The 18249-nt window shown below is 36.9% G+C and overlaps 1 protein-coding gene across 1 annotated transcript in view; it reads right to left on the bottom strand.

Moving 5' to 3' along the window:
- Nucleotides 1–18249, bottom strand: part of GPC5 (glypican 5) — a 1483371-nt gene that overhangs the window by 1143054 nt on the left and 322068 nt on the right. The window contains exon 4 of the mRNA XM_025364794.1: nt 7997–8130. Coding sequence (XP_025220579.1) covers nt 7997–8130 — 134 coding nt within the window. The remainder of the gene's footprint in view (nt 1–7996; nt 8131–18249) is intronic.

Here is an 18249-nt window from a genome sequence, read left to right as displayed (position 1 = left end):
TTGCCTATGTTTTTCAGTAATCTTTCCTTTTATTTTAATTAATGGGTTATAGAAGGAAATCCAAACAAGTCAACAACTGTTCTCGGTCATTTATACTTTATCTGTATGTGGATGGTCACTGTATCTACAATACACTATAATAAAAAATGATCTACATTCAACATACGAGATGGCAAAAAAAAGATTATTGAAAAATTGAGTATTAGTAGCTTTCACAAAAATTTTGACAAGGGAATTTGAACTACTTTTTAATTAGAAGATCATTATTTTAAAAAACACTTTTCATCTAAACTTTAAAATAATTGTGTGTGTTAATATGTATGCATATATAAATGTACCTATTATTTTCTCAGATACAGAAAGTTCAGTTAAGCATATTCCTCAACTCCTGCCATACTATCACAATTTACCCTTGCACATTCCTGCTTTATTATTTTATTATCTCCCCTTTCCTTTCTATAACTACTCATTCTAATGTATATAATATAAATACTCTGCTATATCCTATCCTTGAAAATATATGCTGATTTTATTTAATAATGTTTTTAATTCATATAATGGCATTGTACTATTGTTCTCATTCTACGCAATCTGTTTTCTCTGTAATCACAGTCAGATTTTTTGCTGTATGAAAATGTGTTCATTGCTTCTGACTGCTTCATAATGTTCCAAAGTCTTACATTTTACTTTTCTATTTTCCCTAGATGTGGATAGTTTGCTTCTAACACTCAGCTATCACAGATAATCAAGAATGCCTCCTCTGGGTATAAGGAGGTTTCCTTAGGACACATTCTAAGTCAGAGACTCTAGTGCATAGGGTATGTGAGTTTTTCCAGGTACGGCAAAAGGAAGCTGCACCAGTGCGCACAATGATCATCCACACAGAAAACCTAATATGGTCAAAAGACCCACCATTAGAAACAGAGTTCAGAAAAATAGCCAATTATAACATTCTCCTAATATCTTTGTTCAAATCAATCTATATAGTCAATATAACTCCAATTGAAATCCAACAAAATGATATAAAATATATTTTGAAAACTGAATTTCAAAATATCTAAGAGAATTTTGAAAATGAGAGTAAATATAGTGATTTACGTTACAAGATTTTATAAAATCCTTCAAAGCAAAAGCAATTGCAAAAACAAAAATCAGTAAAAATCTGCAGAAAACAACTACTGACTTATTAACAGACAGTAGGCCAGCATAATTACATGAACTTAGAATGAGTATGAGGTGAAAGAACAGAACACAAAGGGGGAAAGGATGGATAATTTCAGGGTTTGTTGGGGAAATTGGATCAGAATATGGAATATTTGACTTGGAACCTTACCTTATAACATATATACAGATATATTCTCTATGTATTGTGCATTATAAGAGAAAAAACCATAGAGCTAGTAGAAAAAATATAGTAGAATATATTTTTTAGTTGATGCAGGCAAGAAATTTTAAACAAAAAAGAAAACTTGATAAACTTGATATCAAAGTTAAGAATTTAACATAGATCATCTTAGACTAAGTGACTAATCACTTAACTTTTATTTTATTTTACATTAAATGAACTATTTTCTTAGATAAAAAATGTTCTCAATGTCTAAAAGGAACAAATTAATATATGAATATAAAAAGGAACTTCTACAAATAAATACATTTAATTTGAAAAAAAAATCTAGTAGAAAACCCAGCTAACACAGAAAAGAAAACTCAGATAAAACAGAAAAAAAGATAGAAATATGGTAATGCATTTTTCAAAAACTATAGTTAATGTTAAGAGTGATAAGAGAAAATAACTCATCCATGAAACAAGAATGGGGTGTGACTTTAAACAAAGACCAATGAAAAATATTTGGAAATGAAAGATATGAAAAGAAACATCACTTTATTCACCACCAAAGGACCAAGGGAATTCAGTCTTTCACCCAGTTCCCAGTTCACAGTTTCAAAGCACCTTGACTGATGGCTGGGATGCCTTGAGAAAGAACCTTGCATAAGCACAACCACTACATAATATAAATCTTCCTCCATCCATTCCCTACAGGGACCTGTGGCTATTTTGCTTCCCGGAATTATTAGACACTAGCTCTAATAATGTTACTTTTTGCACAATGATTTTTTTATCCTGAGACTTTGCTGAAGTGGCTTATCAGCTTAAGGAGTTTTGGGCTGAGACAATGGGGTTTTCCCAAAGACCCAGAATACCATTATCCTGTGAGTCTAAATAGAGGTTTACAGAGGTCAAATGAAAATCGAGTTTTAGGCTCAGTCTGTCTCACATTGGGACATTCAGTCCACAGACCGACCCTGTAGTTATTTCACACTCCTAAACACAGACTTGAACTAGATATACTGACCCATTGCACAATTCCCATACTGAGTCCCCAACTCAGGGAGTGAACACCAAATTGAAATTCCTGAAATTCAGGCCAATATCCCTGATGAACATCGATATGAAAATCCTCAATAAAATACTGGCAATCAAATCCAGCAGCACATCAAAAAGCTTATCTACCACAATCAAGTCACCTTCATCCCTGGGATGCAAGGCTGGTTCAACATATGCAAATCAATAAACATAATCCATCACATAAAAGAACTTATGACAAAAACCACATGATCAACTCAATAGATGCAGAAAAGACCTTCGATAAAATTCAACATCTCTTCATGTTAAAATCTCTCAATAAACCAGGTATTGATGGATCATATCTCAAAATAATAAGAGCTATTTATGACAAACCCACAGCCAATATCATACTGGATGGGCAAAAGCTGGAAGCATTCCCTTTGAAAACTGGCATAAAACAAGGATGCCCCTTCTCAACACTCTTATTCAACACACTATTGGAAGTTCTGGCCAGGGCAATCAGACAAGATAAAGAAATAAAGGGTATTCAGATAGGAAGAGAGGTAGTCAACTTATCTCTGTTTTCAGAGGACATGATTCTATATTTAGAAAACCCCATTGTCTCAGCCCAAAACTCCTTAAGCTGATAAGCCATTTCAGCAAAGTCTCAGGATAAAAAAATCATTGTGCAAAAATCACAGGCATTCCTATACATCAACAATAGACAAGGAGAGAGCAAAATCATGAATGAAATCCCATTCACAATTGCTACAAAGAGAATAAAACACCTAAGAATATAGCTAACACGGGATGTGAAGGACCTCTTCAAGGAGAACTACACACCACTGCTCAAGGAAATAAGGGAGGACAAAAACAAATGGAAAAACATTCCATCCTCATGGATATGAAAAATCAATATAGCAGGCCATGCCCAGTGGCTCACGCCTGTAATCCCTGCACTTTGGGAGGCTGAGGTGGGCGGATCACAAGGTCAGGAGTTTGAGACCAGCCTGGCAAACATGGTGACCCCATCTCTGCTAAACACACAAAAATTAGCCAGGTGTGGTGGTGCATGCTGTAATCCCAGCTACTCGGGAGGGTGAGGCAGGAGAATTGCTTGAACCTGGGAGGTAGAGGTTGCAGTAAGCCGAGATTGCACCACTGCACTCCAGCCTGGGTGACAGAGTGAGACTTTATCTCAAAAACAAAACAAAACAAAAATTGTGAAAATGGCCATACTTCCCAAAGTAATTTATAGATTCAATGCTATTCCCATCAAATTACCCTCGACATTCTTCACACAATTAGAAAAAACTACTTTAAATTTCATATGGAACGAAAAAGAGCCCATATAGCCAAGACAATCTTAAGCAAAAAGAGCAAAACTGGGAGCATCAAACTGCCTGACCTCAAACTATAGTACAAGCAACCAAAACAGCATGGTACTGGTACTAAAACAGATATATAGACCAATGGAACACAGCAGAGACCTCAGAAATCACACTTCAAATCTACAACCATCTGATCTTCACCAAACCTGACAAAAACAAGCAATGGGGAAAGGATTCCCTATTTAATAAAAGGTGTTGGGAAAACTGGCTAGCCATATGCAGAAAACTGAAACTGGACACCTTGCTTACACCCCATATAAAAATTAACTCAAGACAGATTAAAACTTAAATGTAAAACTCCAAACCATAGAAACACTAGAAGAAAACCTAGGCAATACCATTCAGGACATAGGCATGGCCAAAGACTTCATGACAAAAACACCAAAGCAATTGCAACAAAAGCCAAAATTGACAAATGGGATCTAATTAAACTAAAAAGCTTCTGCACAGCAAAAGAAACTATCATCAGAGTGAACAGGCAGCATACAGAATAGGAGAAAATTTCCGCAATCCACCCATATGACGAAGGTCTAATATCCGGAATCTGCAAACTTAAATTTACAAGAAAAAAAAAATCAAAAAGTGGGCAAAGGATATAAACAGACACTTCTCAAGAGAAGACATTTATGCAGCCAACAAACATACGAAAAAAAGCTCAACATCACTGATCATTAGAGAAATACAAATGAAAACCACAATGAGATACCATCTCATGCCATTCAGAATGGCGATCATTAAAAAGTCAGGAAGCAACAGATGCTGGAGAGGCTATAGAGAAATAGGAACACTTTTACATGGTTGGTGGAAGTGTAAATTAGTTCAACCATTGTGGAAGACAGTGTAGTGATTCCTCAAGGATCTAGAACAAGAAATGCCATTTGACCCAGCAATCCCATTACTGGGTATATACCCAAAGGATTATAAATCATTCTACTATAAAGACACACATACACACGTATGTTTATTGCAGCACTATTTACAATAGCAAAGACATGGAACCAATACAAATGTCCATCAGTTATAGACTAGATAAAGAAAATGTGGTACATATACACCATGAAATACTATGCAGCATAAAAAGGAATGAGACCATGTCCTTTTCAGGGACATGGGTGAAGCTGGAAGCCATCATCCTCAGCAAACTAACAGGAACAGAAAACCAAACACCACATGTTCTCACTCCTAAGTGGGAATTGAACAATGAGAACACATGGACATAGGCAGGGGAACAACACACACCAGGGTCAGTCATGGGGTGTGGGGCAAGGGGAGGGAGAGCATTAGGACAAATAGCTAATGCATGCAGGGCTTAAAACCTAGATGACAGGATGATAGGTGCAGCAAACCACCTTGGCACACATACACCCATTTAACAAACCTACACTTTCTGCACTTTTATCCTGGAACTTAAAGAAAATAAAATAAAGGAAAAGAGAAATAAAATGAACCACCTAAAAGTTGAGCTGAACACAATAAGAAAAAAGAAATTCCTCTCCTGACAAAAATACTAAAATGAAAATGTATCATATACCTGTGGAATTGCTGAGATTAGGGCCACTTCAAAAACATGAAAAAAATACAGTGGTGGTGATTCCTAACACCTCGCTACTTACCTCGCCTGTTTGGCTGGTCTGTGCACACTGAGACGGACTTGGAGAAGGTTGGCTTATCCTAAACAGAGTCAGAGGGTGACTCCAATTACAGATGTTCCTTTATACGTGGTGACTACTTGGGCAAATCCAAATATGTCCTGATACCTGCTATGCAGCTAATGATTTGGCAAATTATTTTACCTCCTTATCAATTAGTAACGACAATTGGAAATAATTCACTTTTAGCTGGCAAGGACTCCTTCACTGTTAGACCTCAAAAACTCTCCCAATCCATGGCAAACAGGAGCCTTGATTATCTAGATATCCTGTAGGACATAATGCTGACAATAAAATATGGATCACTTCATCCCAAATGTCTTAGTAGAAATATGTGTGCCTCTGTGGTGAAAAATATTGACATTTCAAGTGCTTGACAATTCAACAATGTTTCTACATGTGGCCTGGATGTTACTGGGAAATTGTTCTTATATAAAAGGAAAATTTCTGCACCTAAGATAACCTAAAACTCAGGAAGAGATACAATGCTTTTTAGCTTCCTTTACATACTAGAAAAAAAAACATATTATACATTTTGGTGTGTTGCTCTAGTCCATTCACAGAATAGCCCCAAAGAGCTTTAATATGAGAAAGAAAAGGCTCTGTTGCTTACACATTTGCAAGGTGCTCTGATGGTGAGTCCAGATGACCTTGTTTACTTATTCAGTGGTATCTGAAGTTTCATGGCTGGGTGGGTTAGTTGGTTGTTTGGTTAGTTGCTTTGCAATTGAGCCCTGGTAGAAACTACACACTTGGCCATGACCTAGCAAGTGACTGTGCAACCTGAGATTGCCATGATGAACTAAGTACTATTTGATCTGCCAGGCTGTAAGACTAGGCTTAAATAGAAGTAATTACAACCAAATGGAAGTGATCTATTGGAAATCAGGCTCAAGCAGGTAGAGAAAGAACAAGGCACATGAAAAAGTAGCCCAGACTCAGCACCTACTCCTGCTACATGACCCACCTATTTCAATGGAAATTTAGAACATCATGGGGAAAAATAAGTTGATGAGGGATACATAAAATTCAGAATTAGTTTGTAGAGAAACCTGCACAATAAATAAGCAACAAGCAGAAATATAATGCCATGGCAATGAAGCCCCACTAAAGAGTGGAAATAAAAAATAGCGTAAAATTGAAATGCATAAGTGGACTCGTGTACAGTTCCTATGGTTGTTCACTCCGTGTGGCAGGAGACAAGCATGTGATGGATCTACGCTCATTCATGGACAATGGCTCATCATAGCTGGACGGTCAGGGACATCAAAATAATGAGTTTGCAAGATTAGTGACAAGAAGGTCTATTCAGTGGCCAGGATAGATACTTTTAAAAACTTTCACTCGTCTGAGCCCCCTTATTGTTCCTGAGCCAGTTTGTAACATTTCACCTGCATTGGTTTCATTTTGCTAGTGAATAGATGATATTAAAGGTTGGGTTTTGTTTTGTTTTCCAGCTGGGTTGTTTTGGTGGTGAAATACATCACCTTGAAGGACTTCCAATCTTCTGTAGCTGGGTTTTATTATACAAACACCCTAGACAAAATACACTGATTTCTCAAGTGCAAGAAATGATTGCTGATCATTGTAGGTGTTTAGATAAAAAGAACAGCTACTTTACATGTAAAATAAAACGCTAATTCTTTTTAGCTGTAGAAAATAGCCAGCAATAGCCCAGATCTTTATCCCATGCTTACAGCCCATCTGATGAGAGAATGTGGCAATTCGGTGTCCTATCCCAAAAAAGAAAGAAACAGATTTTAGATTATAGAAACGTTATGTGAAATACTTTATATATGAATTATTCATAGAGTATTATTAGAAATAATTATTTCATAAATGAATACAAAATTCTGAATTTCAGTCCAATTCAAAAAGTACTGACTTAGAATCTAGTGTTTGCCAGGACATACACTGACTGGTCAACTAGACACACACACAAATAATAATTTCCTCTAGTTTTAAGAGCTTTACCTCTTAAGCATCCATTATCAAGCAAAGGAACGCAAAACAAGGCCTGAATTTAACCTGTGGAATAATGATGCGCATAGTGGTAGAAATGTGAGTTAGCAAACCCTATGGGATGTTTATTATTTTGAATCAACAGATAACCATTTTTTGCATTTCATGTAAAAAGTATGAAAACTTCTTTTTATTAAACTTTTAAAAATATATGTTAAACATTCAGTAATACCTATCACATCATGTAAATCTATTATCTTTCTGTCTTTCACTCTCCAATACAGTAGCCACTAACCATATTTATAATTTAAAATTAACTAAGATTAAAAATTCAATCCTCAGTCACACTGACTGGCCACATTTTAAGTGCACGATGTCGCATGTGCCCAGGGCCCCTGATACGGCCTTCCATGTTATATTATCGAAATGTTCCATTATCACAGGAAGTTTTCTTGGTCTTATAAGTTGAACCTATCTTCCAAATTAATGGAACAGATGGAGCCACTGAATTTTAAAGTTAATGAATGTTGATCTTTTTTTTTCATCCATATTGCATTTTATTCTATTTAATTGAATATGTTCTATTCTGTTGTAAAATTAATGGCTTACTTTCTTTTCTCTTTCTGGTTGTAAAACAAATGTCTTACTTTCTTCTGTTGGCAAGCGTCTCTTCACTGTTCCTTGTAGTGGTCTTCATTCCATGCTTCTCTTTGCTCTGATCAAAAGAACAACGGGGGCTTTGTGTGGGTGTTCTTATGGGGCGGCCACAAATCTTATTTACCTTTTAAATAGAAAACATTAAAAGGCAGTTAGAAATCATGCTCCATCTTTCTGAGAATGTGATGTTCCGTAGAAGTCAAAACAATGACATGTTCTTGCTTTCACCTCAATATTAACCTTTAAAATAATATACAATGTTTGTTAGTTTTTCAAACAGAGGGAAGTAAATTATCTGTATAAAATGGCAATTATGATAAATGGACATCATGGACATTTATGTGGTATGCAGTATACATGTGCAAGATATGCCAAAATCAGATGACTATATTAATAAACTGACTTATTTATGTAATATTACTTTATCAAAATAGATATTATTTATGATTTATATGTATAACTAATCACATACTTGTCCTATGTTAAAATGAAATAATTTGCTATGGAATATGTGGTCCTTTTATAAATGAATTCTAAGGTCAAAAGCAAATATCTTTGTAGTTTTCTTCTTAAGGTCCTTTCTTAGAAATGACAATGAATATTAATATGAAGATCTCCTTTTATAATAGTTCTGCATCTTCTTTCTCAAACTGGTGTGATTTCAGGGTGTTATTACAGTACTTTTAAAAAACAATTTATCCCCATCGAAAACATACTGTTTCTTTAATACTTATCTAGCAAAGATATCTGTATAATTTACATAAGTATCATCGAAAAAAATTAAGTAATTACTTTACATGTAAAGCATCAAACAGATTTATATGATACCTCATATAATTGAAAAGGCAGAGTAATATAATTGGAAATACGTAAAAGCATTGCCTGGAATCAAGAGACTCTGGTTCTCATCCTAATTTTTCCTTTCTTCACACTGAGACCTTAAAAACGTAACAGAACCTCTTTGAATGCGATTTCCTAATGTGCACAACGAAGAAGTTAGAATAAATTATTCCAAAGTTCCCTTAAAGTTAGAGAGCTCGTTGATTTTCCATGTAATGAGTATGGAAGAAGCTATGTATCCATTTCATTTATTTTGCCCGTATTTCTTTCACTTTTAGTATTTGCAAAGCACATATATTAAATGTTATAATAGGGAAAATAGGAGTAACTAAAGTTTCTCCTAATAGAGCTTGTAATTTAAGAGGAAAGAAATAAAGGAATCCTTCTGACCATCAAAATGCAAGTTGTATGTGTCAAAAAAGTGCGACTGACAATGGATGTCCGAGAGAGGTGGGATCCTTGCCCGGTAGGGGTGATGGGTGAAGAAGGATATCAGCAAAGACTACCCTGGGAAAGGCTACTACCCATCGGGATGAGACTTGGAGCATCCATNGCAAAGACTACCCTGGGAAAGGCTACTACCCATCGGGATGAGACTTGGAGCATCCATTGAACCTGGATATGTTGAGGTTATTTCAGTTCAATCAAATTAAAAATAAATATCTGTTGTACCCTACTATGTTAGATGCTAGAGATACAAATATGAATAAGGCATGGCCTCACGTACACCGTTGGGATGAAAGTTACACAGGTAAAATAGCAATTGTCATATAACATGATAAGAGCAACCCATTACAAGGATGTCAAAACATTGTAACATATGGTTACAGCAACTACACTGTGCATTTGGAACAAGAAGTACATGCTGTGAGAAATGGGTGTAGCAAGAGGTAAGGCTGGTGTGAAAGACATAAACAAGCCATCGTATGACTTGGAGACTGAGCTAAAGGACTTGTGAGAGCAAATGGAACACAGGCAAAAAGATTCCAAGTGGGGAAAGTGCAGCTTCAGATTTCCACATCACAGCAGCCGTGCAGACGGAGGGAGAAGAGACGTCCTTCAAAAGGCCCATGGAAAATGTCAGGGCCCGAAGTCGGCAGAGAAGCTGTAAAATGGAAGAAGTGGATTTCAGAGATGCACAGGAGGGACAAGAGTAGCACTTGGAGATGGATTTGATAGAGAATTTTCTCAGAACAAAGAACAGTGATGATGGGCAGAGGAAAAGTCCTCAGAGGGTAGGTGTCAGAAAACATGAGGCTGACATGGACAATTGAAAAAGTTTTGCTTTGCTTGGAAAGGTGGGTTCATGGAAGATAATCATAAAAGGAAATTATATTTAAAGGGTAAGTTAGAGAAAAGATTTTGGAGGGCTTTAAACGCCAGGCTAAGGAGCTTTATTTTTTAGATAAAAGCTCCTGATGGTTGCTCAAAATGTAAAATGCCACAGCTGAAATTTAGTAAATGCATGAGGCTGCATTGCAGAAGTTGGACTAGAGAGAGAAAACTATTAAAGGCAAGTAAACTGTTAATAGACTCTTCAAGCAGTCCTGAATAAGAAATTTTAATTTTGAACTGCAATAGTGACAGTGTTCATGAGTTACAGATAGAAGAGAGGCAAAGTCAACAGGGCTGGGCAAATGATTGACAGAAGCAAAAGAAGCATAAAGACAAGGTGGTAAAAGACTCAAAGTGAATTTCCACTTTGAAAAGTAGCGATAGTAAAGTATAAATCTATTAGTAAGGTGCTAAATTATTCACAAAAATGGAGGAAAGTATGTTCGCTATAGGTTCATCAACAACTCCTAGTAACAAGAACCCAGGGAAGATGATCTAAGTTGATAGTGTTTTTAAGTGGATAGAGTAAGATTATTTGACCACACCACAGGACAGTTTGAAATAAAGAAGCAAAGAGAAAGGGAAACAGAATCTGCAATCACGATCCAGTATGCCTTGCCATAGGGTTTGAGGCGAGTTATGGAACTTCTATGTATCTTAGTTTTCTCGTCTTTGAAACTCAAGAAAATAAAACTACTTTGAAGTTATGAGTTCAGAGAAATCTTATCTCATCCTGTCCCTCCCTCATCAGACCTCAGATTGTAACTGCTATTGACCATGTTTCCAAGCAAGGCGGACGGAGAGCTGAAAAATACCAGCCTCGCAACACCTTTATCCCCATTATCATCTTTGCAATTATTTTTTCAAATACAAAAGAAAATGCTCTAGCCATAGACTTATAAGATATCTTTGATTGTATCCAAAGATACAAGCATATATAGCTGATTCTAATAAACGCAAGTAAATTTCAAAGCCCTTATATTTGTCGACTTGCTATGAGGGAGCTCAACTTCATACTTTATTGAAAAGAAAAGGAAAACCATCTGTTATCAGGACATTACCCTGTCACCTTAGCTCCCTTGAGGTGAGCCAATTTGGGTGGCACCTTTCAATACTAGTACCTTCTTGCTATTGAAAAAACCTTCACACTTATGTTGACAATTTTTCATCTTTGACTTATACTGCAATTTCCTTCTTAATTCTCCTCCCTGGTCTCTACCATTTTCCCCTGCAATCAGTCTGGAGTGTCTTGCAAAAAATTGTTTTCCTCCCTAATGCTTATCTACTCCGGCTTTCAGTTTCTTCCCAGGCTTCCCACTGATTTTCAAGTTCCCATTTCACCTTGAAATGACTCTCTTAGTTGCTCCTAGCCCATATCACTTCCACCGTTCTGATCAAGTTATTTGTTTCAACAACTGCTTGTCACTTAGCTGACTTTCTCCATTCTCACTGTAATCTTGGCACTACGTGCAAAAGCACAAACTTATCTTTGGAGCCTCCCCCATCTGTGCACTCAGTCTTATTCAAATCTTCAGACTTTCAAAGCTTTTTACAAAAAAACTTTGTAAAGAATAACTTAAATTGTTTATTTTCATTTGATTCACAAAGCAGAGCTTCTGTTTCTTTTTGTTTTTGTTTTTGTTTTCTTTCTTTCTTTTTTTTCCAGACAGGATCTCACTCTGTCGCCCAGGCTGGAGTGTAGTGGCGTTATCATGACTCACTGCAGCCTTGGACTTCCTGGCTCAAGCAATCCTCCCACCTTGGCCTCTAGAGTAGCTAGACTATAGGCACATGCCACCATGCCCGGCTTATTTTTTATCCCTTTTTTTTTTTTTTTTTGTAGAGATGGCATCTCACTATGTTGCTTGAGCTGGTCTCAAACTCCTGGCCTCAAGTGATCCTCCTACCTTAGCCTCCCAAAATGCTGGAATTACAGGCGTGAGACACCGTGCCCACCCCAGAATCTCTATTTCTTTTGCAATAGTACTTCCTTAATGTTTAATAATAATAATACAATTTGAAAAGCAAAAATGTTTAAAATATTACAAATTGAAAAGCAAAAAATGCTGAGGTAGTTCAAGTGATTATTAAGCAACCTGGGTTAGTGGAGGAGGCACAGGCTCACTTCACAGTCGCTTGTATGTAAAGGTAACTAATTGCTTTCCTTCAGGTCACATCTAGGATGCTTGGTGTTAACAGAGAGGCAGTTAAGAGATTACATAAGGCATGAGTCTGCATGTATGCTTGATAATAATAATGATACATAAAATAAGAAACAAGGTACTTTGTGGACATGTGTGCTATACTCCCTTACATTAAATAACTCACATTATTATACTAAAAGCTAATTTTAAACTATCCAGAAGAAATAGACTATTGGTAATTTTTTCAGTTATAGCAACAAATTTGAGTTTATTTCTCGTGTTCAATTCCCTTATGATTCTGAGAAATAGTTTCTAAAAGAGCTGGCTGATTTTAGGGGTAAAATCTGTTCCCACAAATCTGGTCTTTGTGTTGGAGAAGCTATTTCTTCAACACAGAGAGAAAGTCCATGATGTTAGTTTTATTCCAAAGAGGACAAATTTAGGAAGGTAGTAAGTTGGGCCAGGTCACTATGGGGGCAGAGGTAATGTACCAGATACATTAGATTTGGCTTTGATTTTTCAGACTATTATACTATATTAATAATTAATGGGCAAGGGAACAGAATTATCAGAGCCCTGTTTTAGAAAGATCTGTTATAGTCATTGCAATCAACAAAGACACCATTCCAATAGGTGAGGTAAGAGACTATTGGAATAAACTCAGAACCAGTGAAATAAGAGAGGAAAAGGGGAAGCTCCTTTATGAGTGCAATGAATGGTATTTGACTAGGGCTTGACTCCCTATACAAGACAAGAAAGAAGAAGTTAAAGCTCTTGGTGGTTTTAAACATAGTAATCAGGATGATTACAGAGCCAGACACTGATAGATGGAAGTTAGAAGGTAGAACAAGTTTAGTTTACGGTGTACCTGTTTTTTGGAGGGAGAGATTAATTCTCATTTTGAGCTTTAATTGTGAGGTAATTTCTAAAACACAGCTCTAAATAATAGATTGGAGATCAAAACCAAGTTAATGAATAGAATCGCATGCATAGAGCCAATAGTTAAACCCATGCAAATAGATGAAATCATAAAATGTACATAAAATGTAAATGTTAGAAGGAAAATCAGATGCAGGAGAAAGAGAATTCATGTAATATACTGTCCCCATCCCACAAAAAAGGAGGAGGAGAAAAGCTTTTACTATGTTGCTACATTTGTATCAATAGAAATGAAAAAAGTAAATAAAAATAAGTGATTACAGGTCGGGCGCAGTGGCTCACTCCTGTAATCTCAGCACTTTGGGAGGACAAGGTGGGCAGATCACAAGGTCAGGAGATCGAGACCATCTTGGCTAACACGGTGTAACCCCGTCTCTACTAAAAATATAAAAAAAAATTAGCCATGCGTGGTGGCAGGTGCCTGTAGTCCCAGCTACTTGGGAGGCTGAGGCAGGAGAATGGCATGAACCCAGGAAAGGCTCCGTCTCCAAAAAAAAAAAAACAAAAAACAAAAAACAAAAGTGATTACAAAATATTATGCTCTAAAACTATGGAACAACTGCCATCCAAATAGTAGATATGCTACATTCAAGGTACAAATAATTCCATAAGCCAGGTATGGAAAACATATAAAAGTTGTGACCATAACACCACTTTTAAAACACTAGTACATTCTAGCATTGCAACAAGGAATATTTATAGGAGGTTATAAATTATTAAGACTCCATTAAGCACTGCCCCAGTTCTTGGGGAAAACCAAATAAAGCAATGTTAAGGTCGAGTAAGAGAGGAAACACATACTATCTCTGCTTGGCAAGGATTAGAGGTATGTTTACGCTATGGTTAGCAAAGAGTAAAGAAGGTCTTCTGTAAAAGTGTTTACTTGGAGGCATGGATCCTTTCCATTTTCCACAAGTTGCTTCTCCATACGGATTTCTGCTACACATTGTCATAAATTTTCCCATTCTAACTCATATTATATTTTGAATTAAGGAAAAGAATGAGGAAGAGGGAGAGGAAGGGAAATACAGGGAGAAGCAGAAGCATATTTTAATAATCTCCTATTGACACCACTGTGAACAGAATCTTGAGTCCACGTTGCTATTTTTGCATGCCTATATATTAAACCACCAGAGGGCGCTTCTGCATTTCATTCCTATTCATAATTATTAATTAAACTGACTGTGTGGGTGGATTTAAAGCATTTAGTTTAGGACTCTGGAAAATCCAACTTGTAGGCCAAAGTGACAAGTGTTTAGATACAAGAAATCTTCGGAAAAATCTAGTCTTTTATGTAAAACCACCAGGCTGAGGCTGCAGTGCCAATGTAGTCAAATAAGAAATGGAACACCAATCCCTAATTGTAGGCTAATTTGTTCAGACTGAACTGTCTCAAAGTCAGGAATAGAGATACTGAGAATTGACCAAGGATTTCAATTACTTCCCCTTTTTCTCTTTCTCTCTTTTTCTTTCCTTTCTTATTTCCAGTTTTAAAGACTCCTTTGTTTAGAAAGTTCAAAGACTGAAAGCCAAATCAATTTTTGTTCTTGTTTAGCTACAGATGACAATGTCAATCAATACACTGAGCCCTCATTATTGGTATGGCATTATTCTAGTAGATGGGAATAGAGCAAGGAACCTTCTCTCTAGGAGCTTATAGTCTAGTGAGAAAACTAAAATTATGACATTAAATAGACAACTTTAGGTATTAATTGTTATTTAGTTAAAAATGCATCATTAGTAGTGGAATGGGATGGAGTGGGGATAGGGCGCTTCAACCAGGTGGTCAATTGGTTTAAATACTATATTCTACTTGTTTGGAAAGTAGGATTTAGGTTATGTTCTGAATAACATTAAGCAGCAGCCATGGGAAGATCACAGGGAAAAGCTTTATATGCAGAGAGAACAACACTAAAATAGAAGAGAAAGAAAGGCCACAGCAACTGAAAAATGCCACATAGTAATGGGGAGCGTAGGGGGACAAGGCAAGAGGCAAACTGGCCAGATCATCATGGTCTACCAAGGGCTAAGTTTGTGTTCTAAGTGGGCTCTGAAGTAACTGGAGAATTCTGAGCATAGCAGTAACATGATCTCTTTAATGTTTCAAAGAAAATATCACACTGGCTGTCACTTGGAGAGAGGTCTGCACAGGGCATGAGAAAATGGACAAGGGGCCGGGCGCAGTGGCTCATGCCTGTAATCACAACACTTTGGGAGGCCGAGGCAGGCAGATCGCATGAGGTCAGGAGGTCGACACTAGCCTGGCCAACACGGTGAAACCCTGTCTCTACTAAAAACACAAAAATTAGCCGGGCATGGTGGCAGGCGCCTGTAAGTCCAGCTACTCAGTGGGCTGAGACAGAAGAATCGCTTGAATCTGGGAGGCAGAAGTTGCAGTGAGTTGAGATCACACCATTGCAATCCAGTCTGGGCAACAAGAGTGAAACTCCATCAAAGAAAGGGAAGGGAAGAGAGGGGGAGGGAAGGGGAGGAGAGGGGAGGGAAAGGGAGGGGAGGGAAGGGAAGATGGACAAGATAAAAACAGTAAATCCAGCTATGAAGTTTTGAGTGTGTTTCAGGGAAGAGATGATGCTGCCTTTGCTAAGGGTGATCTGTGAGAACTGAGATCCAGTTGGAACATCTATCTATCTGGATCTCTCTGTCTATCTATCTGGATCTATTTATTGAAGGAGAAGACAGCAGAACTTGAGGGTGGATTAAACATAGCAAGTGAAAGAAAGATGGATTCATGAATCTCTGGTATCTTTTGTCTGAAGCAACTGGGCACATGAAAGTATCATTAAATGAGACAGAGAAGACTAAGGGAAGAGGTTTGGTAAGAAATTAAGTCTCTCTTGGACATACTTGGCTTCCTGTGACAATCACTCTTCCAAGAGGAGCTGTCCAATATGCTGTTAGTTACCTGAACTGAAAGCTCAAGGGAGAGATCAGGCAAGGTACAGAAATGTGGTTTTCAACAGCAGGCAGTTGGATGAGCACAGAGGGAGGACAGTGCTGAAGACTAATTCTTGGGCATTCCAACATTTAGATGTGGAGACCAAAGGAAGTTGAAAACGATTCTGAGATGAAGCTCAAGGAGAAATAAGGCAATCTCAGAAGAGTGGGTTATCTCAACCTGCAAATGCAGAAAACTTTTGTTGTTGTTTTTAAAGATGAAATGAATAAATGTTTCAAAAGCTACTGAAAGTTCAAGTAAAATGAAGATGCAAATTAATCATTGGCTCTAATCAGAAGAAGACTATCAGTGATTTGTGGAGAGTGCAGTCTGAACACAGAGGCAGGGAAGAAAGCACAGTGATCAGTGGGGGTGCAAGAGATAAAGATAAATAAGAAATACACAACTCATTCACGGAGTTTTGGAGAAAGAAGGCAGATTTATGGGACATAGCCTAGAGAAGGGATGGAATCTAGTGAGATTCTGTTTTGTTTGTTTTTTCGGGCGGAGAGTAGCCATTACCACAAGATTATATTTTTAATGTAGAGACCTCATTTCATATAATTTGATCCAAAATACTTCCATTGCAAAACAAGTGAGACAACATTTTCCATGGTGTGGAAGTGTCAGGGAGACATGTAGTTTAAACACATGACCTGAATTTGAAAGGCCTTTCTTTACAGCATTATCCAAGGCTTATTAGAAGTGTATTCACATGCTTTAAAAGTACTAGATCATCTAAATGGAGATTTGGTAAAGGGAGAAATAAGAGAAAAAAAAATGAAGGAGAAGAGTAAGTACATTGAACATTTTCATAAGATAAAGTGATTTTGGGATTAGAAATAAAGGAGAATACATTTTATTCTAAAACTGGCAAAAACACCCATAAGTCCATCAGCCCTTTCTATATTAGCTGTCTTTTTACTATGAATTTTTACATAGTTATTTTATATTCTTCTTTTTCAATTAAAATTGCATTGCAAAAAGTTTCCTAAACCACTGATCTATTTTGTGAATATCAAGTCAATAACTGAATAAAAATAAAAATAATGGAGTAAGTCAACTGGAATGGTAGGAAATAATGACCATAATGTGAGATATCGGACTTGCAGATTTCAGAGATAGTGCAGGTATTGGTGTTGGATTTGGGAAGGCAGGAGAGATCAAACACACAGGTTGGACTAATGATCTTGGATAATCCAATAGCCTTCAGCTCCTGATGGTCACCGGTATAAACAGGAAAGTAAGGCTTCATAGACTTGATCCCAGCAGTCAGAGCACACAGATTCAAGGATGTGGGGTTGGCTGGAGGGTCTTGGCAGCTTGCACATCTGCCGAGGCAGGCCAAGCCTTTGGCAGCAGTTAGCAGGATGCTGACTCACCAGAGCAAACGGGCAACTGCAGATTTTAGAACACGTGCTATTAACCTTAATGAATTCACTTGCAAGCTCTGTCCATCCTTTGATATTTGCAAAATAGACATACTTAATTCACACGCAGCTGTGAGGATTTGGTAAATAGATAAGTAAATAAATAAATAAATGTAGGATTTTTTTTTTCTCTTTAATTGTGTGAAGTATCATCAATAATGGCAATAAAAACTAGAACTAGGACTCAAATACATTTTACTCCCTAATTGCTTATCTTCAAAGAGTTTATAATCTAGTTACGGAGGTAGAATTTCTAAGTATGAAATGAATTGATAATTATATAAAGTTAACTTCAGTACAATAGAAACAACATCTCAACAGGGTATAAAGTATGTGCCAAAGAAATGCTCTAAGCCATGATTGGTATAGGAGCCAGAGAAAATCACCGGGAACCAGGGTCATCAGGGAAATCTTTAGATAAAACCTGAATTATTAGTGGAAAGAAAAGAGAGGAATTCTACCCTGAGGGCAAGAGTATGCAGATGGGAGTAGAATTCCAAATTGTGCTATTAATTTGGTCACACTCAGGAAAGCTTCATTCAATCACATTTTTACATATGATCTCCAAGAATATATAATAATTTTCCTTTTGTGACCAT

The sequence above is a fragment of the Theropithecus gelada genome, chromosome 17, assembly GCF_003255815.1.
Source record: "Theropithecus gelada isolate Dixy chromosome 17, Tgel_1.0, whole genome shotgun sequence".
Classification (NCBI taxonomy): Eukaryota; Metazoa; Chordata; class Mammalia; order Primates; family Cercopithecidae; genus Theropithecus; species Theropithecus gelada.
This window is presented reverse-complemented; position numbering and strand designations above follow the sequence as displayed.